We start from the raw sequence: 25,316 nt of genomic DNA, 5'->3' as shown, positions 1-25,316 counted from the left end.
GTTGGGGGCTGCGTAGGTTCGGGTGGCCGGCGGCGCCAGAGGGGTGGGCGACAACGTGTGGGCGTCGAACGGGAGTCGGACCAGGGCAAAAAAAATGGGAATTGGGCCAACTGAGTGGGTTATATGGTATGGGCCGATTTGGTGTTTTGGGTGTCCCGATGGGCACCAACAGGCGAAAATGAAAACCCGAGTTCAACCCTACTTAATTCAGGTACCCAACCCGTAGGATCCATATGCTGAAAATAAAACCCGAATCCAGACCCGTGAGGTACAAAACCCCGTGTACTGAACCCACAGATCTAATTACCATCCCAAGACATAAGGGCCTCATGGCACGGCTTCCCCACGGCGTGGCAATGGGGATCGAGTTGAGAGCTGTTTTATTTTATCTGATCGAGTTGGAACTTGGAAGGGAAGAAGATTAGTGGAGGAAGAAATTAAAGCTAAAGAGAAGGTGTGATGATAAGTTGGAACGCACAAAAATTCCATCACTTATCGATACACAGTCTCTTCCTTGTTCTGTTCTTTTCTCCGTCATCTTTTCACACGCATCAATGTGTTCTATTCCTCAAAGTCCTATACCAAACAAAGTTGGCAGGTACATGTCTATGCCAATTGTATTGGCTTTTTCTAATATCGTGTTGCCCGTCTTTTGCATGATGGAGATATATAATAGCAAGGTCGGCCACGATCCAAGCATTTTTGATATTCAGTTTCTTAATTCCTTTTCTCGAACATATTTTCACATGTGATAGCTAAGGTTCAGTAAGCAACGAAGCCACAATAGAACACCTAAGCAAGTAGGAGTGATACTAAGGTTCAGTAACTGGATGCATTTCCACTTGAACTCTCTGCATTGTTTTTCTTTTTTAGGAAATGTCTATTATTTTACTCCCACAATATATACTTGGAGTCCACTTAAGCTCCTAAAATTTGCGGTTTACTTAACCCCTTGTTTTCTAAAAATAGATCACTCTTCACCTTAGCTTGCTAATGAATTCTAGTTTTGCATATGTGGACATAGGGCAAAGGGTTTTTTGTTGACTGGGATGACCAATTGGCCATGAAACGTGGCCAAAGTGGCCCGTGGTCCCCCCTCCCGTATAAGGATACCAGGCTGGTGCTCGACCGTGTCAATATCATGAGCTAGTGGTAGGACTGCTCTGAGGAGGTGTTTTTTTCTAGAGATTGAACTGCTCGAGCGCTTGGAGATCGCATGCGAGAATGACAGTGACCTTGTGCTCATCAGCAGCAAGAATGACATTGACCTCACGCTCATTAGTGACCCAGTGACCGTGGCCATCGGCAAGATATATGACCGCTCATTCAACAAGCGGTAGATGAAGAATGGATGAAGAATGTGAGGACCGTTCAAATCGCATCTGACTTAATCAAAAGTGCCGGTTGTCTATAAAGATCAACACTAGCACACAATTATTATTTAATCTGTAATGTGCTAACACACATCTAAAGATATCCCTAGCAGCAACCTATCGATTAAAATGAGACCAATTCTGATAGTTCCGATATATGTTCAACAAGACTCAAAATCACAGCATATATCATTTACAATATAGTTTTATTACAAGACATGAATAGAATACAAAGATTTAACTTACATTATATGTCTTGATAAGCTTACCAGTTCTACTTATCACTTGGGTACTTATAACACAGTGAAAGTATCGCAAAACAACAAAAGGTCAATGGCATCATTGCCCTTAAACCGGGTTAGCTCTAGAGAACATTTGCTATTCTTGCCCTGACCTACATCAGTGGGTAGAAATACCTATAAACGAGCTTGTCTTCACCTATACAAACTTAAGGTTAGCACCCTGAGTACGAATGTACTTGTAAGACTTGTACAATATTGGTATATACTAGTTTCGACTCCAAGGATAATGCTCTTAGTTAAATAGTAAGGAATAGCCACAAAGTTAAGTTAATTGGCAGAAAAGCACTTTAATCAATAGATGATATGAACATTTAGCATTAACTAACAATAGATTTAATCTCTAAGGACAACAATACCTAAACATATACGAAAACTTACTCATCTTAACGTAAGCATCCTTAACAACATTTTCTAACAATCCACATACTTTCCATCCCACCAACAACCCACCTACTTCCCATACCACAAACCGAACGAAACTCTATGATTGATATCCCATAGACATTAAACTCTATTCGAATAGTTCTGCAGGGGGTACTTCTTTACCCGCACGCCATGAGACTAGAGTCTATACAATCCGTCAGTTGCAAGCGATGATTCACATGACAACCATTCGCATACCCACCTCGAGCATTTGTTCCCATGTCCGTGCATGCGGCGGCCACCTAGGTCCACTCTCAAAGCAACCTTAAGTGCCTCTACAAGCCCGTCCGCTCACACCACATCCGTATGAGTGAAATGAACATGGTGACTTATGCTACTTGGCTCATCTTTACCATATTTGGATATGTAGACAGTATGAAAAGTGTTTAAACCAACATCACCAATGATCAATGCTTAATCGACTCAAACGGACCTATGGCATTCGGGACGTCCTTCCCGAACTACCCTTACCACCCGCTCAAGTCCCGTATCATCCTCATGATTCAAGACATAAAACCCTATAGCTAGCGAATGATGGTGACATCCACCGCTCGACTTCTACCGGTGACCTATGCATAGCTAAGCATTGATCGCATCGCTTTTAAGTTAGACCTTGATACACTATACCCAGGTTACAAGGATCAAGATTAACAACTTGTCAAGGTAGGTACCATGCACACAAGTAGGATCTATCTGACCATTTCCCGACATCACAACCCTAGACATGTATATACAACGTATAAAATAATAGCAAGATTAAACACCACCACTTTGCCAAAATAAAATTGATCATTGTGCATAGATGCTTGCTTGGTGCTTTCTGCTCTTCACTTACATGCACCTCCCGTTCAACTTTGGGTTCATCTACGCAACCCCGACGTGTCATTCTCTAAACAATAGAACGGTGCATCATGAATGAGTATGAATGAAATGATATGTGCTCCATATGTCGTGCAACATGTTATGAGTGCATCACAACAAGAATTATTTAATTTGGATTCTTATTAATTTCTTTATGAATTCTCTAATTTAAACAAGTTTAATGGATCACAACAAATTAAAGGCATGTTAAACAATATTATCATAAATGCAGATATTTTTCCTAGGTAGTGTTGTAAATAATAAGACCAAACAACTTGGTTTCACAAATTTTGGATTTCCAATTAATTAAATATGAATTATTGAAACTTAAGAATATTTAATCCATTATAGGAAATCCAGTGCATGTTTTATGAATCCTAGTATTTGGAGTAAGTAGAGGACGACAATACAAAGCTTAAAAAAACTATTTCACTATTTTTGGATAAATAAATAATTTCCTATGAATTTTATACTGCTCATGCGATTTAATAGTATAACAAATAATTTATTTCTCACTTTTTCCGATTTACCGAGTTAAATGATTACTGGAACTTTTTACATTAGGGATTAACTAACCCCAGTGCCTAACAGTGGGGCCGAGCTGGTTGACTCAAGTCAATATTAACCTTAGGCCATGGCTGGGCCTCGGCGCGTGTGAGCCATGGCGGCAGGACTCGGCCGACCGAGCACACAAGTAGAGAGAAAGAGATATGGGGAATGCATCTGGGCTGATCTTGTCTGGCGAGACCGTGTTGAAGATGGTCGGCGATGGAGAACAGAGGTGGCGGCGGCTCAGTCACCGGTGATAAGCATGTCGACCGGTGTTCACAGAGGCTTGAGTGGGGTTCCAACGGTTAGTTTGTGAGAGTGTACTCACCGGATGATCTGGTGTTAGTACTATTGTTCTCACCGGATCATCCGGTGTTAATAATTTTTCTGAGCCGTTAGGTTAACGGCTAGTGTGGGAGTTTGAGGCTATAAATACCCACCCACTCGGTCATTTGAGTGTACTAGAGTCCAAAGAAGTTCATGTACACCTGAGAAGACATCCAAGCCACCAAAGTTCTTAATATGATTATCCAAGACGATTAAGCATAAAATTAGTGAGTGATTAGTGCTTATAGACCTAGAGAGAGTGTTGCTAGGTGATTGCTGCCTAGAGAGTGGATCAAGGAGTGATCCAACCTTGTACTAAGTGGTACACTAGCACCTTGGAGTCTTGATGACTCGTCGGCAAGCTTGTTGACCCTCCAACTTGGTGTGGAACAACGACAAGGTGATTGTGCAGAGACGCAGAGACTCTTGCCTTGGTGGCTCAAGCTTCGAAATGATCACGGCGGCAAGAAACCGGAAGAGGCTAGTGGTGATACCTTGCCTTAGTGACTTGGTAGCTTATCCGAGTGAAGGCCTTGTCTTTGTGACTTGGTGGCTCAAGAGTCGTGATCGGGTGCCAACCGGAAGCATATCATTGGTGGAGCTCCAACGTAGACTAGGGGTTGCAATCATGCTATCGATACCATAGGAAAAAAAATCGTTGTGCCGAGTTTGCCCTCTCTACCTTATTTATGTTTCCGCATTTACATTCTTACAATTTACCTTCTTAGATAGGTTGCAAACATTTTGATTGGTAGAGTAGACATACTAGATAAACCTAGAGCACATATAGATAGAATTTGATATAAGTTTATCTTGTGTAGTTTATAGAGCTAAAATAGTTCTAAGTGTCCTAATTCACCCACTCTTAGGACGTCACCGATTTTTTTCAATTGGTATCAGAGTTAGGGCTAACATCTAGCTCTACAATTTGTGTTAGAACTTCACACCTTTCATAAGGTTTCGCGAATTCAAGTGGCATTTGAGCATTAGTCGTATTGTGATCGGTTAGACTTCACCGCTTAGTGAATTGTGATGTTCGGGGTTGGGATGGATTCCCATAGTGATTCACTTTTTTATGGCACAAATTTCCCCCGGTGAAAAATTCTAATGACTTGTTTTTTGCATGTCCGAGGGTTGGATGTTTGGAGAGTCACCAAGAAAGGGATGAAACCTCGCATCACCAACAAGGAGAGGCAATTAAATGCATTAGCCAAGAGTATCCTTTCATCATTTATATGTATTGATGCATTTAATCGTGTTTATTCTCTCATCAATACACATGATATTTGAATCAGTCTCATTGAAATATATGAAGACACAAAGGATGTGCGTAATGAGAAATATCATGTGCTTGTTACTAAGCTCAATGGCATCAAGCAATTACCCTGTGAAAGTGCTAATAATATGTACTCACGTGTGAATATTCTTGTCAATGAGATCAATAGGTCAGGTTTGCTGCCAATGAAGATGATCAAGTGGTGAGAAGAATACTTCAAGCTCTACTTCCAAAGTACAAGTTAATAATCTCCATCATCTACGACAACAATGACATCAAGAAGATGACTCCAAATCAAGTACTCGGTAAGATCACCGCCTATGATATGACAATAAACATGACGGTGGAAGCTTCCTCCTCATCCGATACCAAGAACCTTGCTCTCACCAAGAACCTTTGCAATGAGATTTGTGTTGAGAATGTTGTTGTACAATCATCTAGCAACCTCATTGCCCAAGAGAATGATGAGCTTAAGCAAGAAGTGGAGAAGCTCAAGAAGGACTTAGCGAGTTTAAAGGGCAAAGGACATGTCTAACCTCCTCAAGATAATCATGCTTTCATGGTGAAGAAGCTTGCAGAGGGGTCCACCATGACATGCTTCAAATACCATCAAGAAGGCCACAAGTCCTTCCAATCCAAACAAGTGAAGAAGGATACCAATGAGAAGAAGAAGATGGCGAACCTCTCCAACAAGACCTCCAACCTCTACACCAAGCCCAACTACAAGATCAAGATCAAGAGCAATCACTATAAGCTCAAGAAGAAGGACAATGGTACGATGGTTACACACATGGTTGGGAGAAAAGATCGGAGGTGAAACCAACCCATTTAGATGCCCAAGGAAATCATCACCAACAGGGGCCCCAATCGGTTTGGGTTCCAAAGAAGACTTGAAGCCCAAAGCGGCTATGAGGATTTAGAGACTTAGCTCACAAGATGAAGTGAAAGTTCAAGCAAAGAAGCCAAGTATACAAGATAGGCGCATTGATGAAGATCATGATCATCACATACTCAAATCCTCATTCAAAGGTAAAAGAGGTAAGGGTAGCTAGACTTATGTTCATGCATTTTATTTCTTGCTTCTAGCTTATTTGCCTCATCTAGGATTGCATATGCTTATTTCAATTTATTGTAATACCTAGTGTATGTTTTCATATGGTAGGTTGCTTGTGTTTATCTCTAACCTATAAGCAACCTATATGGTTTATTAGTTGTAAGTTCATTTCTTGGCACTAGTTTTTACAATTAGTATCTTTCATGTACCATGATCTAATCTATAGGATAAATCCTCATTGTTATCAATAACAAGTACATATATATCTCATAAATATTCAACATTTGTATGCACACATTTAGGGGAGTATATCCTATAGGTTGTGATTTTGAGACTAACATGTGTTTCTAGTGACATCTTTTGTAGTCTCATGGAGCAATCAACATGTCCCCGGAGGTATGCAATGCTTAAATGCTTCAATTAGTATCATTACCAAATCTTTTATTCATTTAAGCTACCTCCATAAATAATATAGCTTAAACTTTCTATCTTAACAAATTGTCTAGTTGTGCATATATTTTTTTCTTATCATATACTCCCTCCGATTGCAAATGTAGGTCATTTTAGACTTGTGCACAAGGATTAAGAAAGTAGATCAAATGACCTTGTTGCCCTTTATTTATTTTGCATTGGAAAAGATAACTCATTTATTTGTGAGAGTAGTAGCATTTATTAAACAAGGGCAAGAAGGGAACAAAAGAGAAAAAAGTGTATAGAAGTTCGAGAATGACTTATATTTAGAGAATAGTTGAGGAGGCTAAAACGACCTATATTTGCAATCAGAGGGAGTATATGCATACATATAGGGAGAGTTTAGACTATATTATGTGAGTTTCATAAATTATGATCCATATACTTTCATAGCCTACAATCGGTATCATTTATTTGTAGTGATATCCATACAATTGGTATCCTTTTATTGGATCATGATTTGTGAAGATCTCTCTCATGTGCTCTAATATTTTTTCCTTGAGTTCAACATGTGTTTATAACCCTCTTGGGAGATTGTTGACAAAGGGGAGGAGTTTGATGACCAAAGCAAGATGAAAGCAAGATGAACAATGCGAGGAGATTGTAGCAACAAGAAAGATATCTAGGAATGCTGAAGTTGACAAAGGAGGAGAAGAAAGGATACTAGGCGCCTAGATTGACAAAAGAGAAGCTCTTGCATAGATCGTTTAAGGAATATAGTGGCAATAGAGAAAGGGGGAGCCACAACAAATGAGGACTAAGTGGTAAGAACATGAATTCAATCAATACGGTAAGACTTTGTGCTCGTTTATGATCTTTACATTTGGTATTTACCGCTCGCTTTGGTTGTGTTGTCATCAATCACCAAAAAGGGGAGATTGTAGTGAAAATGACCATATTAGACTATAATTGTAATTTTAGTCATTAATGACAACATAGTCACTAGGAGTAACATGTTTATCAAGAATATATATTAGTAGGTCTCATAGATGCAATATATGAAGAAGCAACCACAGTCGGGACAAAGTTGGACTAAATTGGAGAAGTTCCGGGAAGATTTGCCTTACCGGATGGTCCTGTGCTCTGGGTATTGAACTCATCAGAGCATATTTGATAAAGGGGAGATAGGCCTGAAGACCTCACTGGAAGGTCCTACGATCAGAGAGGATACACACCGGAGCATTTTGTCCAAAGAAGGTTGCACCCATTAAAGTTGAAGATCAAAGTAATGGATGGTCTGGTGATCAATGTATTACACACACCAGACAATAAACAGTGCAAAGAGGCATAATGGAGTTCAACACATCGAATGGACCGGTGATGAAGGTTGTGCACACCAGTGCATTATTTTCAAAGAGGGTTGCATTGGCTCGATTGGCTGAAGTCAACTCACTGAATAGTCCGGTAATGAAGTAATATGCATCAGATGCTAACACCGGAGCAATTTATAAAGACAAAAAGAAAAGGCTCGGATGGCTCAGGATAACTCACCGGACATTCCAGTGATGGAGATGAAGTATATGTCAGAATATCTGGTGTTCACAGAGGCTCGAGTGGGGTTTCAACGGCTAGTTTGTGAGAGTGTACTCACCAGATGATCCAGTGTTAACAACTTTTCTAAACCGTTACGTTAATGGGTAGTGTGCTAATTTGAGGCTATAAGTCCAGATAAGTTCATGTACACCTGAGAAGACATCCAAGCTACCAAAGTGCTTAATATGATTATCCAAGGTGATTAAGTATAAGATTAATGAGTGATTAGTGCTTATAGGCCTAGAGAGAGTGTTGCTAGGTGATTGCTGCCTAGAGACTGGATCAAGAAGTGATCCAACCTTGTACCAAGTGGTACACCAGCACCTTGGAGTCTTGATGACTCGCTAGCAAGCTTGTTGACCCTCCGACTTGGTGTGAAATGATGACAAGGTGATTGTGCGGAGACGCAGAGACTCTTGTCTTGGTGGCTCAAGCTTTGAAGTGATCACGGCGGCAAGAAACCGGAAGAGGGTAGTGATGAGACCTTGCCTTAGTGACTTGGTGGCTTATCCGGGTGAAGACCTTATTTTTGTGACTTGGTGGCTCAAGAGCCTTGATCGAGTGCCGACCAGGAGCATATCCTTGGTGAAGCTCCAACGTAGACTAGGGGTTGCATTCATGTTATTGATACCACAGGAAAAAATCCTTGTGCTGAGTTTGCCCTATCTACCTTATTTACATTTCCGCATTACATTCTTGCAATTTATCTTCTTAGATAGGTTGCAAACGTTTTGATAGGTAAAGTATATATACTAGATAAATCTAGAGTACATATAGATAGAATTTGATATAGATTTATCTTATGTAATTTTTTAGCTAAAATAGTTCTAAATGTCCTAATTCATCTCCTCCTTAGAACGTCACCGATCCCTTCAGTTTGCGCTCGATGAATTGAAGTCATGCAAGACATCAAGATGTGTGGCAGATACAGGATTTAGAAGAATTAGGATTCTTATTCTCCATGAAACCAGGTGACGAGAAAGGTAACTCTTCTATTTTTAGTGAATAGTTGAGCATTTCTCTATTATATGTTGATGCATTTCTCTAATGTAGAAGCATAGATTTTTTGGAAGCATGATGGACTGTGATCTTTTTTTTTGCTACCTTTTGTGGTAGTTGACATTGCGGAATAGGTGATTGATCTAAAAGGCTAAAAAAAGTTACCATGCGTGGGAGGTGTTATGTTTTAATAATTATAGCATTTTTTATGCAAATTTGTATGATCTATATGTAGCTTTAGGGAAAGAAAAAAAAATGGAACCAGCTGTGCAAATTTGTTGTCGTTATGAGTAAGAATATTAAATATTATGGCTGCTCCGTTTACAGGATCCTTGAGGCTACTGAATTAATTTTGATGAACATGGTGTTGAAGGTAATTCAGCTTCTTCCACTAAACGATTGGATTATTTGCTATAAATCCCCAATGTCTGTACTCTGAAATTAGTTTGTCCAAACTCAATGGATCACAAATTAATTGCGTTCAATCGAGGGCTATGGCTAGGAGGTTTCACGGAAGAAAGCTTCGATACATTAGATCCAACATGTCATTTATTAAGCGTAGTCAATAAATTAATTGCTTTATTTTTGGTTGAGTACCTTCTCTTTTTTCTGTTGCGCCTTGTGGTGCTTGATAAGTGCAAGCTTTCAAGACCTTATCTCTGATACTAAACATTCCAATCCTACATAGTCTAGGGCCGTGAATTTGGAGCTTTCATATTGGCGTGAAACTAATCTTCATTATTGACAGTTTACGGTTGCTTGTCGAATTCTACATATAATTTGAGGCTACAAAAAAAAATGGGCTCCTTCCTAATAATCCGTTTTTATCTCTGAATTTTTTTGGTTCATGGTTATGCCAATTTCTGTTTTATGCAGGTCCAGTGCAAGCGAAGAAAGCAATTCCTTGATTTGAAGTATTATAAGTAGACAATTCCTTGCTTTTAAGGGTTACTGGTTAGACAGTGTAATGCCCTGGGTTGGAGATTGTAGATGAAGAATTGAGAGCTTTCATCAAAACCTGTTAAGAGAGGAAATTACACCGGCTAACCTGGAAAATTGTCATTGATATAGCTAGCAACAGTAATTTGGCAGGCTTGTAAATTCTTGTTGTGCTTGGCTTTTGTGACACAATAAAAGGTTTTTTTGTGAGGCTGCAAAATACCAGTGAAATATATATATATATATATATATATATATATATATATAGCTAATCACAGTTTCGTTATGCAAATTTATTTCTATAACTAACTAATACCTGCATACTGAATTTCGTTCCTTCCAGTTACATATACGAATTGTCACTTTTGCAACTGGTGCGTGGTAAAAGAAACATCTTATGGTGGTGTGCCATTTAGATTACTTTTGCAATTTCTTTCTCTGAGATGCTATTCTATCCAGCTCTTGTTGGCATGTGTAAATTTAAATAAAAGCTTGACTGGTGTCTCTTGCCATTTAGATTACTGTGTCTCACCTCCATTTCACGAAAAATGTCATTGTATCATATCTTTTAATCACGAAAAAGTTTCAATGGAATTTTTTTGGTAAAAAGTCTAATCTAGAATTTTTGGTATGATGTTGCAGACCAAATTTTGAGCCCAGCTTCTCTACTATAAATATTTAATGTTGAATCTCTTTCGTTACCCGAAATAAAAAGAGTGGAGGAAACGGAACTTATTTGAAGGGAGATGTCAGAATGACACCGCGTGCTACCTAGCAGATGTGCAGCATAAGATTGTGTTTTATGTTGAGATAACTGTATTTGTATGCTAGTTAGATCATCTCTAATCATATGTTTTTTATTTCATTTTCTTCCCAATTTCTCTTTCTATTCTCATTCCTTTTATTTTCTCTCATCGTCAACAGTTTTTTTTTAAGAATTCGTAAAATAAAAAGAAAGAGAATCCCATCATGAAGAAAATGACCTTAAGAATCCTTCGTAACGAAAACCGTTTGAATACTGAAGGGAACGAAAAACCCTTCGTAAAAGAATTTTGAGCCCTGACGGGAATCTGTTGGGGATTATCTTATGATTATATTCTTATGGTTATGCTAGAGTAGTTTAAGAATTAGGATAGGTAGATGCTTACATACTTAAGTTATAAATTAAATTATCTTTCGTATAATTCAATTTAACATTACATCTATTCTTTAATAATTCATCCAAACTAAAAAATTTGTACGCTCGGCCTTTGTTGGAAATCGGAACAGAGCAAGCGCGGCTGAGATCTCGATGTCCGATCCTCCGTACTGTGGTCTACTATAGCCCATGTAAAAAAACAATCGGAGCAAGAACACGTACTGCTCTCGAATCAACACGCCGACCAGTTAATTGGATTTTTTTAGTTATGATCGATTTAATACTCTTGCATGATATGCACCTGACTAATCTAACAAGATGGTACCAACATATAAACATTCTTTGTTTATATCGTTTGGCCGCATGCTTTGTCGTGTCAAAAAGAAATTGAATGTTCTCATCTAGTTGCGAGGTGGCCGCGTAACATAGATCGAGCACGGCAGCAAATATAGAGGCTGTTTGGTTTTTAGTCTTAACGAGTCGAGCTAAAATTTAGTCAGAGGATAAATTAGAATAAAACTAAATTTTAGCTATTAAAATAGTGTTTGATTCGAGGTCAAATTAAAATTTGGTCGGTTAAAAATTTTGACGAACGATTTGGCCGTCCGATATTTACCTAGAAACGCTACAGAAAAATTTTAATCAGTCAAATTTTTTTAGTGCATGATCAAATTTTAGCCTCAAACCAAACAGAGACCAAATTTTAAGACACGGTTAAAATTTGGCTTGGCTCCCTTTAACCCTAACCAAACAGCCCTAAAGGCATGACACAAGTCACCAACGGAGCCCCACATGACAACGGTGTCTATATGCCGAGCACAACATTGCATGTGCGATTCTATCCCAGCATCCTTGGGGAATTTTTTTATTTTAGTCTATTTAAAACTAATATTTTATTAATAATATGAGGAAACTAAATTTTCAGAAACTAGTTCCTTTGATCACGTCAAAGATATTGGTGTGATCTTCCACCTGTGTCACGCCAACTTTTTTAGCGTGACCAAGGCACCACGCTGGTACGGCATGCAACAGCCAGCTAACATGGCAGGCTCGAGTCACGCTAGGAGTCTTAGCATGAATCAGGTGCATACAAAGGCCGCATCAGCCCTTCTCTCCCGCAGCTCCTCTTCCTCCTCCAGGTGCCATAGGCGACAGCGGCGGGTTCGACGCCCCTCCCCCTCCAATTCTTCTACCAATCGGATCCGATTCGAAGGGAATTTCACAGGGAAGTGTCTTAGGAAGGTAACTCGTCCATTCCCTTCAAGTATTTTTGGTTTTTTTGCTTGAATTCTTAGTTGAAGGGTGATCTATGAAATTTGTATTTTGGGTTAGATCAGAGATTAAATATCATGCTATGGATGTATAGTTACGTATTTCTATCGTGTGAAATTTGTTGCATACAATTATTTGAGCATAGATAATTGAGGCATATATGGTTAGTCTCCATGTATATGAGCAATGCATGTTCTTCTATATATATATGAGAAATTTTGAATTGTTGTGATAAAATGAAGAGGCGTAGGATTGAAATTGATTATATGTAGAATTTGCATGTGTTACATGTTTTTACATATGTGAAATGTTTGGATGATTTGTGTAGATTGATCGGATTATTCGTATGTTTTGTGGTGGCACGGATAATGCAAATGGAGAGTTTGATAAGATGAGGGAGCATGTGTTGAAATTTGGGAACCTGCCTTGTTTCGATGAAATTGTTGCTCGTGTTCGGTCAATTATGGATGTTGACGCGGACGCAAGTGATGCCGACCAGGGTGGTATGGCTCACTATGTTGTCATGGAGTTAGCGTCGGAGAATGATTGAAAGTTGTACAAGGATTGTGTGAATGATTCTCAAGTTTGTTGCACGGAGATTGTAGTTGACGTGGTATCTGTGGAAGCTCGATGTCATCAGTTCAAGAAGTGTGGGATATAATTAGTCAGGAAGTGGAGCCTGTTGAGCATTTGACTCAGAAAATTACCATCATTGTCCAACAAGTTACCATTGTCTCTGAACTCGCCGATGTTACTATTCTGAAGGTATCTTGTGCCTCCATTAAGGAGATAGCTGTCGGTGGTTCTAATAAGTTTGATTTTGCTATTCTATGTAATGACTTTGATGATAGTTTTCTTGAGGAAGAGGAGGCCCAAGGAAATGTTGAAGAAATTTCAATCTTCTCTTCGAACGATGAGCAACAACATGTTGATTCTGAGGTTGAAGGAGAAGCGAGCGAGGATAAAACGGGGGCTTGGTGGAATGGAATTTACACGGAGCAGGAGATGGAGAACATTGAAGGTTGTACATGTGCATATGCCCAAGGTGCCAGGGTACGCGGTTATTTCATTGACCAAAAAAGCTCTATGTGATAACAGCTTAATGTTTATGGAGGAGGAGCGAAACAGTGGGAAGGAATTGATTAAGAAGGGGGGTGATATTTGATAGTCTTGACTAAGTGAAGTTCTGGTTCACGGACTACGCAGTGCGGCACCACAGGCTATACGACGTGGTTCATTCTTATGCGAAAGAGAGGTACACTATCAAATGCCAGAAAGGTTGTGGATGAGGTGTATGGGTACGTATAATTTCAAGTGATGGCCGATGATGGAATGTTACAAATGTGAAATAACCCCACACTTGTAGGTCAACAAGGATAAAACAAGTGTACTCGTAGTGCACAACGAGATATCTTGGTCGACGCATCGCCCTCATCATTTGGGTAGACACGGACATGACTGTGGCAGCTCCAATTGAGTCTATAATAGGGTTTACCAATTACCGAGTGTTGTATGACACGACATGGAGGGCGAAGCAACATGGGATGACATTACTATGGGGAGATTGGAAAGAGGCATACGTGAGAGTGCCTAGGATATTGGGTGCAATTTCACATTTCAATCCCGAAACGAAGTGCTTCATTTCGACCGGTGGCATGATGAGCAGCAATAGTGGGGTATAAAGCCCGTCATGTAGCATGTGTTTTGGTGCTTTCCTCAATGCGCGGAGGCCTTTAGACATTGGAGGCCCATGATTAGCATTGATGTCACTTTCTTGATAGGAAAGTACAAGGGTGCTTTGATGATTGTTATTGGCATCGATGCGTAGCATCAATTGGTTCCCCTAACATTTGCATTGACAGAAGGAGAGAGGAGCGATAATTGGTTTTGGTTCTTGTATTTGGTTCATCGTCATATAATTGGAGCGGGACACCAAGTCTGTATGATATCAAATCAGCACCAGGGTCTTCTTAATGCAGCTAGAGAACAAATGGAGGGTTACCCACCACTTGTGCACCAGTGGTGTATGTGTCATTTTGCAGCTAACATTTGGAGAAGACAAAAGTGTAAGGAGGTAATTAAGAAACTGAAGATACTTTGCAAAGTTAGAGAGGAGAGACATTTCATCAAAAGGCTTGTAGAATTGGAGAAGATTTTGAATGAGCCTGCGACAGAGTGGTTCCAGAGCGAAATGAATAATAAGTCCAAATGGGTGCTAACATATGATGAGGGTGGTTATAGGTATGGAACAGTGACCACAAATATCTCGAAGGTGTTCAACAACATCCTGAAAGGCATCCGTGCAATGCATGTGTCTGCCATTGTGGAGTACACCTTTCACAAATGCAACTTCTATTTTGTCGATCGGTGAAAGAAAGCACGTAGCGGACTCGATGCTAGTGAGGTGTGGGGAAAAGCCATCGCTAAGCCACAACTACACTTCCTTGTATGACATGATTCTATGGTTCTATCACCCTATTCCCCTTGACTTGATCGTGGTCCTCTATCCATTCGCCATCGGGATTGTACAGTAAATCCCGATAGTTACAAGTAGTACTATGGCGCTGCATTCAATTTTATGATATAATGTATATGATATTTAATACTACCTCACTCAAATTGTAAACACCAAACATGCGTAGTTTTTACCTTTGTCATCCCTTCACAACAAAAGTAAGGAGATCTATTAGAAGGTTCACACAGCACGCTACGCTTCCCGCAGTTGCATAACAGAGGATCCGCTAGACGTCTTCTGCGCACTTCGCACTTCTCTTTATCCGTCACTTTTAGAGGATTTGGTGGAAGAGGAAACCAACGAACAAACTTGTTGTATGTCTTCGGATACTGTGTAAACCATTTCACTTTCAAAATCCTAGGGTCATACATCTCAGGTCCATCAATCCATTGGAAGAAGCATATCTCCCACTCCTTTAAATTAATAAAACACAATGTCAGCAAAAGTAATTAGATATGCTTCTAACCTAACCAAAAATAAATATACACTCACATGATAATCCTTGCATATATAGTAAGCACGGTCAGTAGTATCTTCATGTTAACGACTGAAGGACCATGTCAGGTTTACCACAGTCACAGGTCGGGACGGGGAGAGGGGCAGGAACGGGGGCATCCTTGAAACTAACATCAGGATATTTTTTACCGATGTGTGCCCACTTTTGTTTACGCCATAAATTGGAAGTCATACCATACAACTACACGAATACCAAACCATTACTATTTCAACAGGCACCAAAAATTTATACATTCAGCACTACCAAATCCTACACGCTATATTAGGAACGGTCAATTTCACACCACCATATACAAGAGTGAAATGACCCTCATACAAGAATAATAAACATGCTACATTAAACATTAAACAACAATAAACAAATAATAGCTAATCTTACCAAATTTTAATTTTCACATCGCTTAATCTCCAAACCCTAGGTACTCCAAAATTAACTAAAAGTATAGGGAAAATCGAAATTGAATGGAGTATTTACCTTCAATGAGTATTCTCTAGTGAAATCTCCTTTAATTTGGGTCCGAAATTGCTGAATTTGTTGAAACATTTGGAGAAGAGAGAAGACGTGAGAAAGTAAGCCTCGGAGAGGAAGAACAACGTGCAGGAGGGAAGGCCCGACGCGGCCCTCTGTATACACCTCAGTCACACCAAGAGGCTTGGCGTTGCACCTGAGTCACAAGTCAAGACTCCTGGCATGACTCAAGCTTGCCACATCGACTGGCTGTCACGATGTTGTGCCAACGTGACGTCTTAGTCACACCAAAGAGATTGACGTGACATAGATAGGGATTACACTAATACCTTTGGCGTGACCAAAGAAACTAGTTTCTAAAACTTCAGTTCCCACATGATGTTTATAAAATATTAGTTTTAAATAAGCTAAAATAAAAAAAAAAATCCATCCTTGGTCGGGCGTAACAAAATAGTGGCACAACATACAGTAATATAAAAAAAACTAATGGTGTTCAATAAGGCTCTAGATTCAAGATCCACTATAAATCTAGATGAAATCATGATAAATAGGATGACTCCATGATTTTATAGACTAGCCGATCTTTGAACCTCTCCAATTTTATATGTAATTATATGAATCAATGAAAATATTGTTTTAAATGTGGATCACCAATCAGCCCAACAAGCTATGAACATATTACCCGCTTTTATTATGGATTTACAAATAGGAAATGAGTCTAGCTTAGTTGATAGAAGGTGTAGATGTATATCTCACCACTAAGTTTAGTCCTCCTTAACTAAAATTTAAGCGTTTATTTCTTCTCAATATAATGTCATCTGGTTCTTTCTATGAGCAAATCTATAAACTGGAGCCGTGCCAAACATAAATCAAAAGATGCTCCCGTTACCAAAAAAAGAATACACACCTATTATCAAACGCAAAAATTAGCGTAAATAATCATCACTGATCAGCATGATCTCACACTAGTACACTTAGACGACACCACCTTATCAATTCCACGTCACCACACACCACCGTATCAGCCCACGCGACCAGTCCACGTCACTCACCGATCCCACATACCGTATCCATTGCTACTACCACTCTACCAGTAGTTCAGCGACAGCTGGGAGAGCCCATGCCACAGCGCTGCCTGGACCTCACACACGCCACGCCACCGGCACCCTTCCTCTTCACTTGCCCCCGGCGGCGGCGACGATCTCCTTGATCCGGAGCATGAGGTCCCTTGACTCCGCGAACTCCGGGAACAAGTAGAAGGCGTGGATGGCGTCGGGGTACTCCAGCACCCGCACCTCCTTCCCCTTGGTGCGCAGCGCGTCGCAGTACCGCCGCTGCCAGTCCTGCAGCGGGTCGTACCCGCCGATGACCACCGTCGCCGGCGGGAACGCCGGGGCGTCGTCGATGCCGGTCGTGGCCGGCGCGGGAGAGGACGCCTGGTGGGTCCGGTCCGCGCCAGGGGGCAGGAACGCGCGCCACATCCAGTCGGTGCGCGGGACGGAGACGATGGGCGCGCCGTCGAGCCGGAGCTCAGAGGGGGTCCGCTCCTCGCCGCCGAAGAAGGGCTGGATGGCGATGAGGCCCGCGAGGCGGACGTGGGCGAAGGAGGAGTGGGAGAGCGCGTAGCGGCGGGCGACGTGGTGGGCGATGTTGCCCCCCGCGCTGTCCCCAGCGAGGAAGCAGCGGGAGGCGTCGAGCGGCATGGGGTGGTTCTTGGGGTCGTCGAGGAAGCGGAGCGCCGCGAGGCCGTCGTCGTAAGCGGCCGGGAACCGGTGCTCGGGCGAGCGGCGGTAGTCGACGGAGAGCACGGCGGCGCCGGAGTACCTGGTGATGCGCCGGCACGCGGCGTCGTACCCGGGGGAGGCCGCACTGAGGTACGCGAACCCGCCGCCGTGGAAGAACACGACGACCGGAACCGGGCCCTCTGCAGGGCAGTGATAGAAGAGGCGCGCACGGAGGGGGAGCGCCGGGTCGATGGCGATGTCCCGCGTGGCCACGCCGTTGCGCGGGGCCGCGGACGCCGCGACGCCCGGGTCGAGGACGGTGAGCAAGCGGCGGTTGATGGTGCCGTCGGCGCGGCGAGTGGCGTCGGTGAGGTACCCCGCCGCGAGCACCGACAGCCGCGTCCGCCACGACATCGGCGGAGCCACCCTCGCCTTCGCCGGAGCCGGGGCCGCTTCGCCCATGCCTGCCAGCGCCGCGCGGAGTTCTTGTGGTGTCTGGTGGAGACGTGGAGCCTTCGAGAGGGAGGAGACGACACGACAAAGGGCACCGCCCACTTCTCCCGTTGAAAATAAAAGCGAGATCGAGACGCGTGCGTTTGGCGTATTTATGGAAGGCTGCTCGAACTCACGCACTCACTGACGGGTGGGGCCGACGGGTGGGCACCTAGCTGTCATCGGGTCGGGTCGTCGGAAGTGGCACAGAATTTCTGCTGATAACATGTCGCCGGCCTGACTCGCGGGGCCGAGGTGTCAGCGCGCGACGCAGCCAGCCTTGCGCCCGCGGCCGCGGCGGCCGGAGCATTCGCCTTCGCTGCCGGCATGGCTTTCGTGGGGCCGAGTTGGTTTCTGGTTGGGGGCGGACGGTAGGTCACGCCGCGGCAACAATTCAAAGCCATTAATCGCGGCCTCATCGTCGGCCAGCAGAGAGAGAGGGTGACGGGTAGTAGTCGCATGCAACAACCGCTCCTGCGCAGCATCTATTGCGCTGTCCTGGCCGCACATGGTGGCCTGCCGGCCTCGGATCGGGATCCTCTGGCAACTGCAGACAGCTATAGTAGAGTGTATTAGAGCACTTCACAGCCGTTGATTTGGAGTGGATGGATTAGATCAACTGCTACAGTACTTGATGATACAAGACATGTACGTGCTACAGTAGAATCAAACACTGTAGCTGTGCTATTTTGCAGTAAACAGTGGTTAATTAATGCCGAGTACGGTAGCAGCATACTCATATTACTGTATAAACAGTAATCCTCATATTACTGTACAAACAGTAATCCTCTGTATTAATCGTCATTAATGCAGAGGATCCATGTCCGCCAGCCTCCACATGCTTTCCAATAGGAAACAGAGGAGGTGTCTCCCACGGCCGGAAGTTAGCGTCTATTTGGATGGACAAACAGTGCGGGACGGGGTTTGGCAGCCGGACGGAGCGGATGAAATGGTAGGATCTGAATATATTCACTTAAGATCTTGGTCAGAATCTAAGTATATTTACTCAAGATCCTGATGAGTCGATCCACCGAAATCAGCCGGATGACACACTTACTTTTGTGGCTTATTCTATTCATTTAATTTTACCAACTAAACAGAAAACTGATTCATCCTATTCACTTTTATCTTATCTACCAAACAGAAAACTAACTCATTCTATATATCCATCCAAATAGAAAATTAAATCATTTCATCAAAAAAATATAATAACTCTATCCTATATAACTTCACCCTCCAACCAAATACAACCTTAATATAGTCTCGAGCTTTTTTATTTTTTTATTTTTTTAAGTTAAAATTTAAATAAATAGATTCCCGGGGAAAATATTTACAAAACCAGGCGCCCGCAGCCCTCTGAGAGGGCGGTTACGGGTCCTAACCGCCCCCTGAGAGGACAGTAGGCCTAACCGCCCCCTCAGAGGGCGGCTGGGGCCTTCCCGCCCGGCCCACGCGCTTACCGCCCCCTGAGGGGGCAGGTAGAGCTCCTTACCGCCCTCTCAGGGGGCGGTAACGCCGCACCAGCCCCGCGCCCTCTCGGCTATAAATAGCCCAAAAAATAGGGAAAAACTCATAAAATTCGGAAAAAAGTGAAATTTGAGAAGAGAGGGAAATAGAAAGGAGAGGAGAGGGGAGGAAGGGAGGTCGGCGAAGCCCTACTGCATTTGGGCTGTGGATTTGAAGAAAAAATTCAGGTAATTTTTTTTCCTTTCTATTTTTGTTAATTAGTTCAGTAGTAGTATATGACATAGATTTTAGACATTTATGACTTAGAGTTTAGAAAATTATCAAATTTAGTTAGAAAATGGTACGATAGCAGTTAAATATAGAATATTATTTTTAGTATATTATTTTCCGTATGTTATTTGTAGTATATAGTTTTTAGTATATTATTTGTACCTGTGGACGTATGAGGCAACATTTGATAATAATTTGCGAACAAAGGGTAGCATTTAAAAACTATTTTATCCGATAATCAGAAATATGGTTTGTTGTCGTAACATGGGTTATATTGCGGGTGTTTCCAGGGATAGCAGACAAATTAATTTTTCAGATATATTATGGTGAGGGTGAAATTAGGTACGGTCCCAACGGTGTAGATCTCTCTGGATTTCGTCATGTCATGAAGGGACTTAGTAAGGCTAATGAGACGACTATTGTGGGTGTATGCAAATGGCTCATGCGGTTTTTTCAACTGGATCCGCAGCAATATGAGCTGAAGTTGAAAGGTGTTCTGAGCCGTGCTAGTCAGGGATACTTTGGTGAGCTTGTTCCCATCGAAGCCACATCAACTTAGAGGCAGTATGTAGATATATGCTATGAACGTGGCCTGCCGCTTGTTTTATTAGCTGAGGCGTACTTGAAAGATCAAAATGAGGTGAACTCTGCAGAAGCAGTAGCAAGACCAAGTGAGGCAGTGGAAGATGAGTCAGAGACGGCTAATGTAGGGTCCAGGGAGGAGGATGGGGATGTTCCAGAGCTGCAGTCAATGGGTGTAGCTGATGAAGGGGAGCACATCCCTAGCATCATTGAAGATATGGATTTGGAGGCTGAAGAGTTGGAGGAAGGCCTTGCCGAAGGGGATTCGTCTGATGAGGAGGCTAATGCTCCAGTTCCTGCAGAGTGGCGGGATCAAGAATTTTTGAAGTTGGTGGTTAGCGAGGCTGACCAGACACCGTGGTAGTACCATGAGAATGAGGTGTCACAGGGTGCTATGTACCCTACAAAAGAGGCAGTTATTGATGCAGTGAAATTCTGGTCGTTGTCTCTTCGTAGGCAATTCAAGGTTGTTAAATTAAGTAAAAGAGAGTATGATGTGAAGTACTTGGTTTCTCAGTGCCCTTGGCGGGTGCACGCATTCAGAGGGAAATGGGCAGACTACTAGCAATGCTCAATAGTTAAGGAACATAATTGTCACATTGAGGAAATAGAGTTCGCCTACTGGAACATGTCTTCTGCTTTCATTGCAAATGTTATATACGGAGAGATTGTGGACAACCTAAGGTATGAGCCACGATCAATAATCCGTGCTATTGAGCAAAGGTTCCAGTACACAATAAACTATACGAAGGCATGGAGGGCGAAACAAAAGGCTATTGAGATGAGGTTTGGTATATATGAAGATTCGTATCACAATCTACCTCGTCAATTAGCCACAATTTATGCAAGAAATCCAGGCAGCTACTATGATATCAAGCATTACCCCTCTACTGATGTGGAGTACAGCGGAAAAAGAGTGTTGCAGCGTGCTTTCTTTGCATTCGGTGCAACTATCAAAGCATTTAGATATTACCGACCCATCATATGCCTAGATGGAACATTCCTGACTGGGAAGTACAAAGGGCAGATTTTGTCTGCAATAGGGGTCGACGGTAACAACCAAGTCCTGCCACTAGGGTTTGCGTTCGTGGAGAGTGAGAACGGGGACAGCTGGTATTGGTTCCTAGAGCGGGTGAAGCATGCAATTGTTCTTGACCGATCAGATGTGTGTCTCATTCATGATAGACATGCAGGATTGTTGCAGGCTTTGCTGGATATGCAACACGGTAGCGTGCGACGAGGTGTACCAGTACAGTGGCCAGATCTCAAAAGCAGTGGTGCATGCGCCATATGGGTGCGAACTTCTACATACAGTTTAAAAACAAAGAATTAATGAAGCTCTTCAAGAAGTTGTGCAGTCAGAACCAGCAACGTAAGTTCAACGCATTATGGGCAAGACTTGATGAACTGACTCTTAAACAAACTGCGGAGGTTGCACCTAACGGTGAGAAACCAATAGCTCTTGGTCCTCTCCCAACCGATACTTCGCAGATTGTAAGGAGATCGGGCTCATCTATTAGGAGCTGTTCACAGTGGATACGCAATGAGCCGAATGAAAAATGGGCTTTGATGTACGACAGTGGTGTTGCCAGGTATGGAGTAATGATTACAAATCTTGTAGAGATTTATAACTGAGTCATGCGAGGAATGAGGTCCCTACCACTAGTTGGAATTGTAGAAGGCATTTTGCATGGGACCTGCAAGTACTTCATTGATCGGTATGCAGCTGCTAAGGTTGTAATGGAGGACAATCGTATGCTTTACGGCCGGATGCTGTGTGAGTACATAGAGAAGGCAAATAGGAAGGCCCACATGCATCGCGCAAATCAAGAGGGCACTGCAGAGCACAGGTTCAGTGTCCTGTGTCGGGATAATGGTCGGAGAGGGGTAGACATGAGCGGCATGTTCAAGAGTGTGTGCTAAGGAGTGGGACATGCATATGTAGTTGTCAAAAACCACAATTACTCCACAAACCTTGTATACACGTCATAGCTGCGTGCGCGGAGCACCATATGCTTCCAAGGCAATATGTGTCACAATATTTCATGAAAGATCAAGTACTGAACACCTGGAACCAGGAGTTGTATGGTTACGGCATTGTTGACACTTTTACAAGTAACCCAGGGCCTGCAAGAATATATGTGCCTGATTTGGGAAAGATGAAGAACGCACCGGGCCGAAGACAAACTCGTCGGATTCGCAACAATATGGATGAATCCGAGGCTGGTCCTAGGATTAAGCGATGCAGTCAGTGCAATGAAGTAGGTCACACTTACAAATATTGTCCCAAAACTGCAGGCGGTGATGCACCTGTTGTCTAGGTGAGCTTTATGTGTGTTCAGCTAGTTTTGTACTATTTTAATATGTGTTAATTTCGCATATAGTTAATTTGCATTCAAAGTATATTGTTGTTGTATTTATTTATCAATGTATTAATATACATGTCTTTCAAATGCAGAGATGGCTCACCCTTCGACCCCAAAGCTTTTGGACCCTGCCGTGGACAAGAAGCATCGTAGCTTCTTATCCGCCGAGCACCAGACGGAGCTAGGAGTGTTTCGCCCACGAGGCCCCGGAGAGCTGCTGACGGTAGACGAGCGATGGCCCATAGGTACTAACAAAATTTGATACGAAATTGTCAAATCACTGATGTTGTTACATATTATTGATGTACTGCAATACATATAGGCTGGCAGCGGCCAGACTCCTACCGCTTTGCCGGTTGGTCGAGGCCCGATCGACAGAGAACCCCGAGGTTGCAGCCCGTCGTTTCTACTTCGATCGGTTGCTGATAGCAGCACTGATCGATCGTTGGAGGCCGGAGACACATACGTTCCACCTACCGTGCGGAGAGATGACCCCGACCCTGCAGGACGTGTCCTACCTCTTAGGCCTTTCTTGCGCGGGAGCTGCTGTTGGGGTCATCAATATGTAGGATGACTGGATCAACGACATGCATCAGCGATTTGGGCCGGTGGAGCGAAAGGCGGACGCACCCCCCCTACGTTCCTGAGTTCTTATCCGATGCACGAGAGCCAACGAAGAAGTGGATCCTACAGTTCCAGGTAGGGTAACATGGAACCTATGGAATACTAACAAAGTATATCGTAATGATCCTTTCTGACACCAGTCATATTTGCAGCCGGCGTACACCCACCCACACGCCAACGCATACGCGGTCTCGAAACATCTGGAGGCCTACCTCCTTTGGTTGTTTGGATGGGTGATGTTCACTAGTGGCAAAGGCCACCTGGTTACGAGGACACTGGTGCCGTACGCCCGGTCGATAGCGGACGCTGATGCGGAGGACGTACCGCAATTCAGCTGGGCATCCGCTGTTTTTGCTGCGACGTATCGGGCACTCTGCGACGCATGCACGAAGAAGGAGGCACTAGCCACTTTCGCCGGGTGTCCACTTCTTCTTCAGCTATGGTCGTACGAGCATTTCGCCATAGGCAGGCCGGTGGTGGATCGCTCCCCGTACCCAGAGGAATGGTACGGCGAGACGGACGAGGAAGCGCCCACAATGGCCTCGCTGTGGTGTCGTCGACGGGTACGTATTTTACATTAATAGTTGCGTTCGTACTATGTTAGTCGCTAAATATTTGTATTCATGTTTGTCACTCAGCCACACTGGGCCCACGAGCAGCCTTGCAGCGCGTACGAGCATTTTCGTACCCAGTTCGACAGGCTACGTCCCAACGATGTGGTATGGGAGCCATACAGCATTCGATCCGTGCATACACGGGCAGGGTTGGGTTTGTCACCCTTGTGCACCCGCGACGAGGAGTACTGGCTCACCAAGGCGCCCCTTGTCTTCGACATCTACGTCGAAGAGTACTCACTGCACCGCGTCATGCGGCAGTTTGACCGTCACCAGGCATTCCCGGTCGACATGAATATGAGATGGAGAAGGGAAGCCTACGCACGTCGCGAGTACGAACAACAGCAAGAGTACCTTCGCCTCAAGCGGGAGGAAGAAGAGCGTATGAGGAAGGCGGCCCACGACCGTACCGTGGCTCAGGCTCGAGAGGATGAGAGGGAAAGGAAGCTGGAGAGAGCCCGCCGTGCTAAGGCGGCAGGTCCCGATGCCCTCCGAAAGGGAAAGTATCCTAGATGTACGCAGTAGAGAGTACCTAATGTAACCCGACATACTTTCCTTCCCTAAGGCATGTTATGATTAGGATCGGCGCACTAATAAGTAGGTCTTAGTGCGAACCGTACATGCCACCTTTGTTTCCTCATCGTGTCGTCGCGGTTACAGTGTATTGTAATGTTTTTACCATGTGTTCAATACTATGTTTGTCCTCGTTCCCACCTCATACCCACGTAAAATGCTGCAACTACTAATTATTAATTTTTTTTCTCCCGTTATTACATAACCTACTCCAAATTTAATTTCTTAATTTCCTTAGACCCCTTCCTTTTTTATTTCTTTAATTACAAAAATAATACATTTTTAGAAGATAAAATGAAAAAAAAATTAATTTTACAGGAAAAAATGACCCTAACCGCCCTCTGAGAGGGCGGCTAGGGCTAACCGCCCCCTCAGGGCCTAGGGTTTAGGGTTAGGCCTACCGCCCTCTGAGGGGGCGGTTAGGCCTACCGTCCTCTCAGGGGGCGGTTAGGACCCGTAACCGCCCTCTCAGCCCCTGAGAGGGCTGCGGGCGTCTAGTTTTATAAATATTTTTCTCAGAAATCTATTTATTTAAATTTTAACTAAAAAAATATAAAAATATAAAAAACTCTATAATCTCTATCTGC

At 43.1% G+C, this 25,316-nt stretch overlaps 1 protein-coding gene across 1 annotated transcript; it reads right to left on the bottom strand.

The window, feature by feature from the left end:
- Positions 1-16,927: 16,927 nt before the first annotated feature.
- On the bottom strand, positions 16,928-18,441 carry LOC133887218 (probable carboxylesterase 18). The gene has a single exon (XM_062327167.1). The coding sequence runs from the start codon at positions 18,201-18,203 to the stop codon at positions 17,193-17,195; it is 1,011 nt and encodes a 336-aa protein (XP_062183151.1). The 5' UTR covers positions 18,204-18,441; the 3' UTR covers positions 16,928-17,192.
- Positions 18,442-25,316: the final 6,875 nt, after the last annotated feature.

The sequence above is a fragment of the Phragmites australis genome, chromosome 12, assembly GCF_958298935.1.
Source record: "Phragmites australis chromosome 12, lpPhrAust1.1, whole genome shotgun sequence".
In the NCBI taxonomy this organism is placed as follows: domain Eukaryota; kingdom Viridiplantae; phylum Streptophyta; class Magnoliopsida; order Poales; family Poaceae; genus Phragmites; species Phragmites australis.
Note: the sequence above shows the minus strand (reverse complement) of the source record. Positions and strands in the feature narration are given on the sequence as shown.

Bases quoted from the DNA above. Each gene is read 5' to 3' on its own strand.
- LOC133887218 (XM_062327167.1), bottom strand. From the start codon at position 18,203: ATGGGCGAAGCGGCCCCGGCTCCGGCGAAGGCGAGGGTGGCTCCGCCG.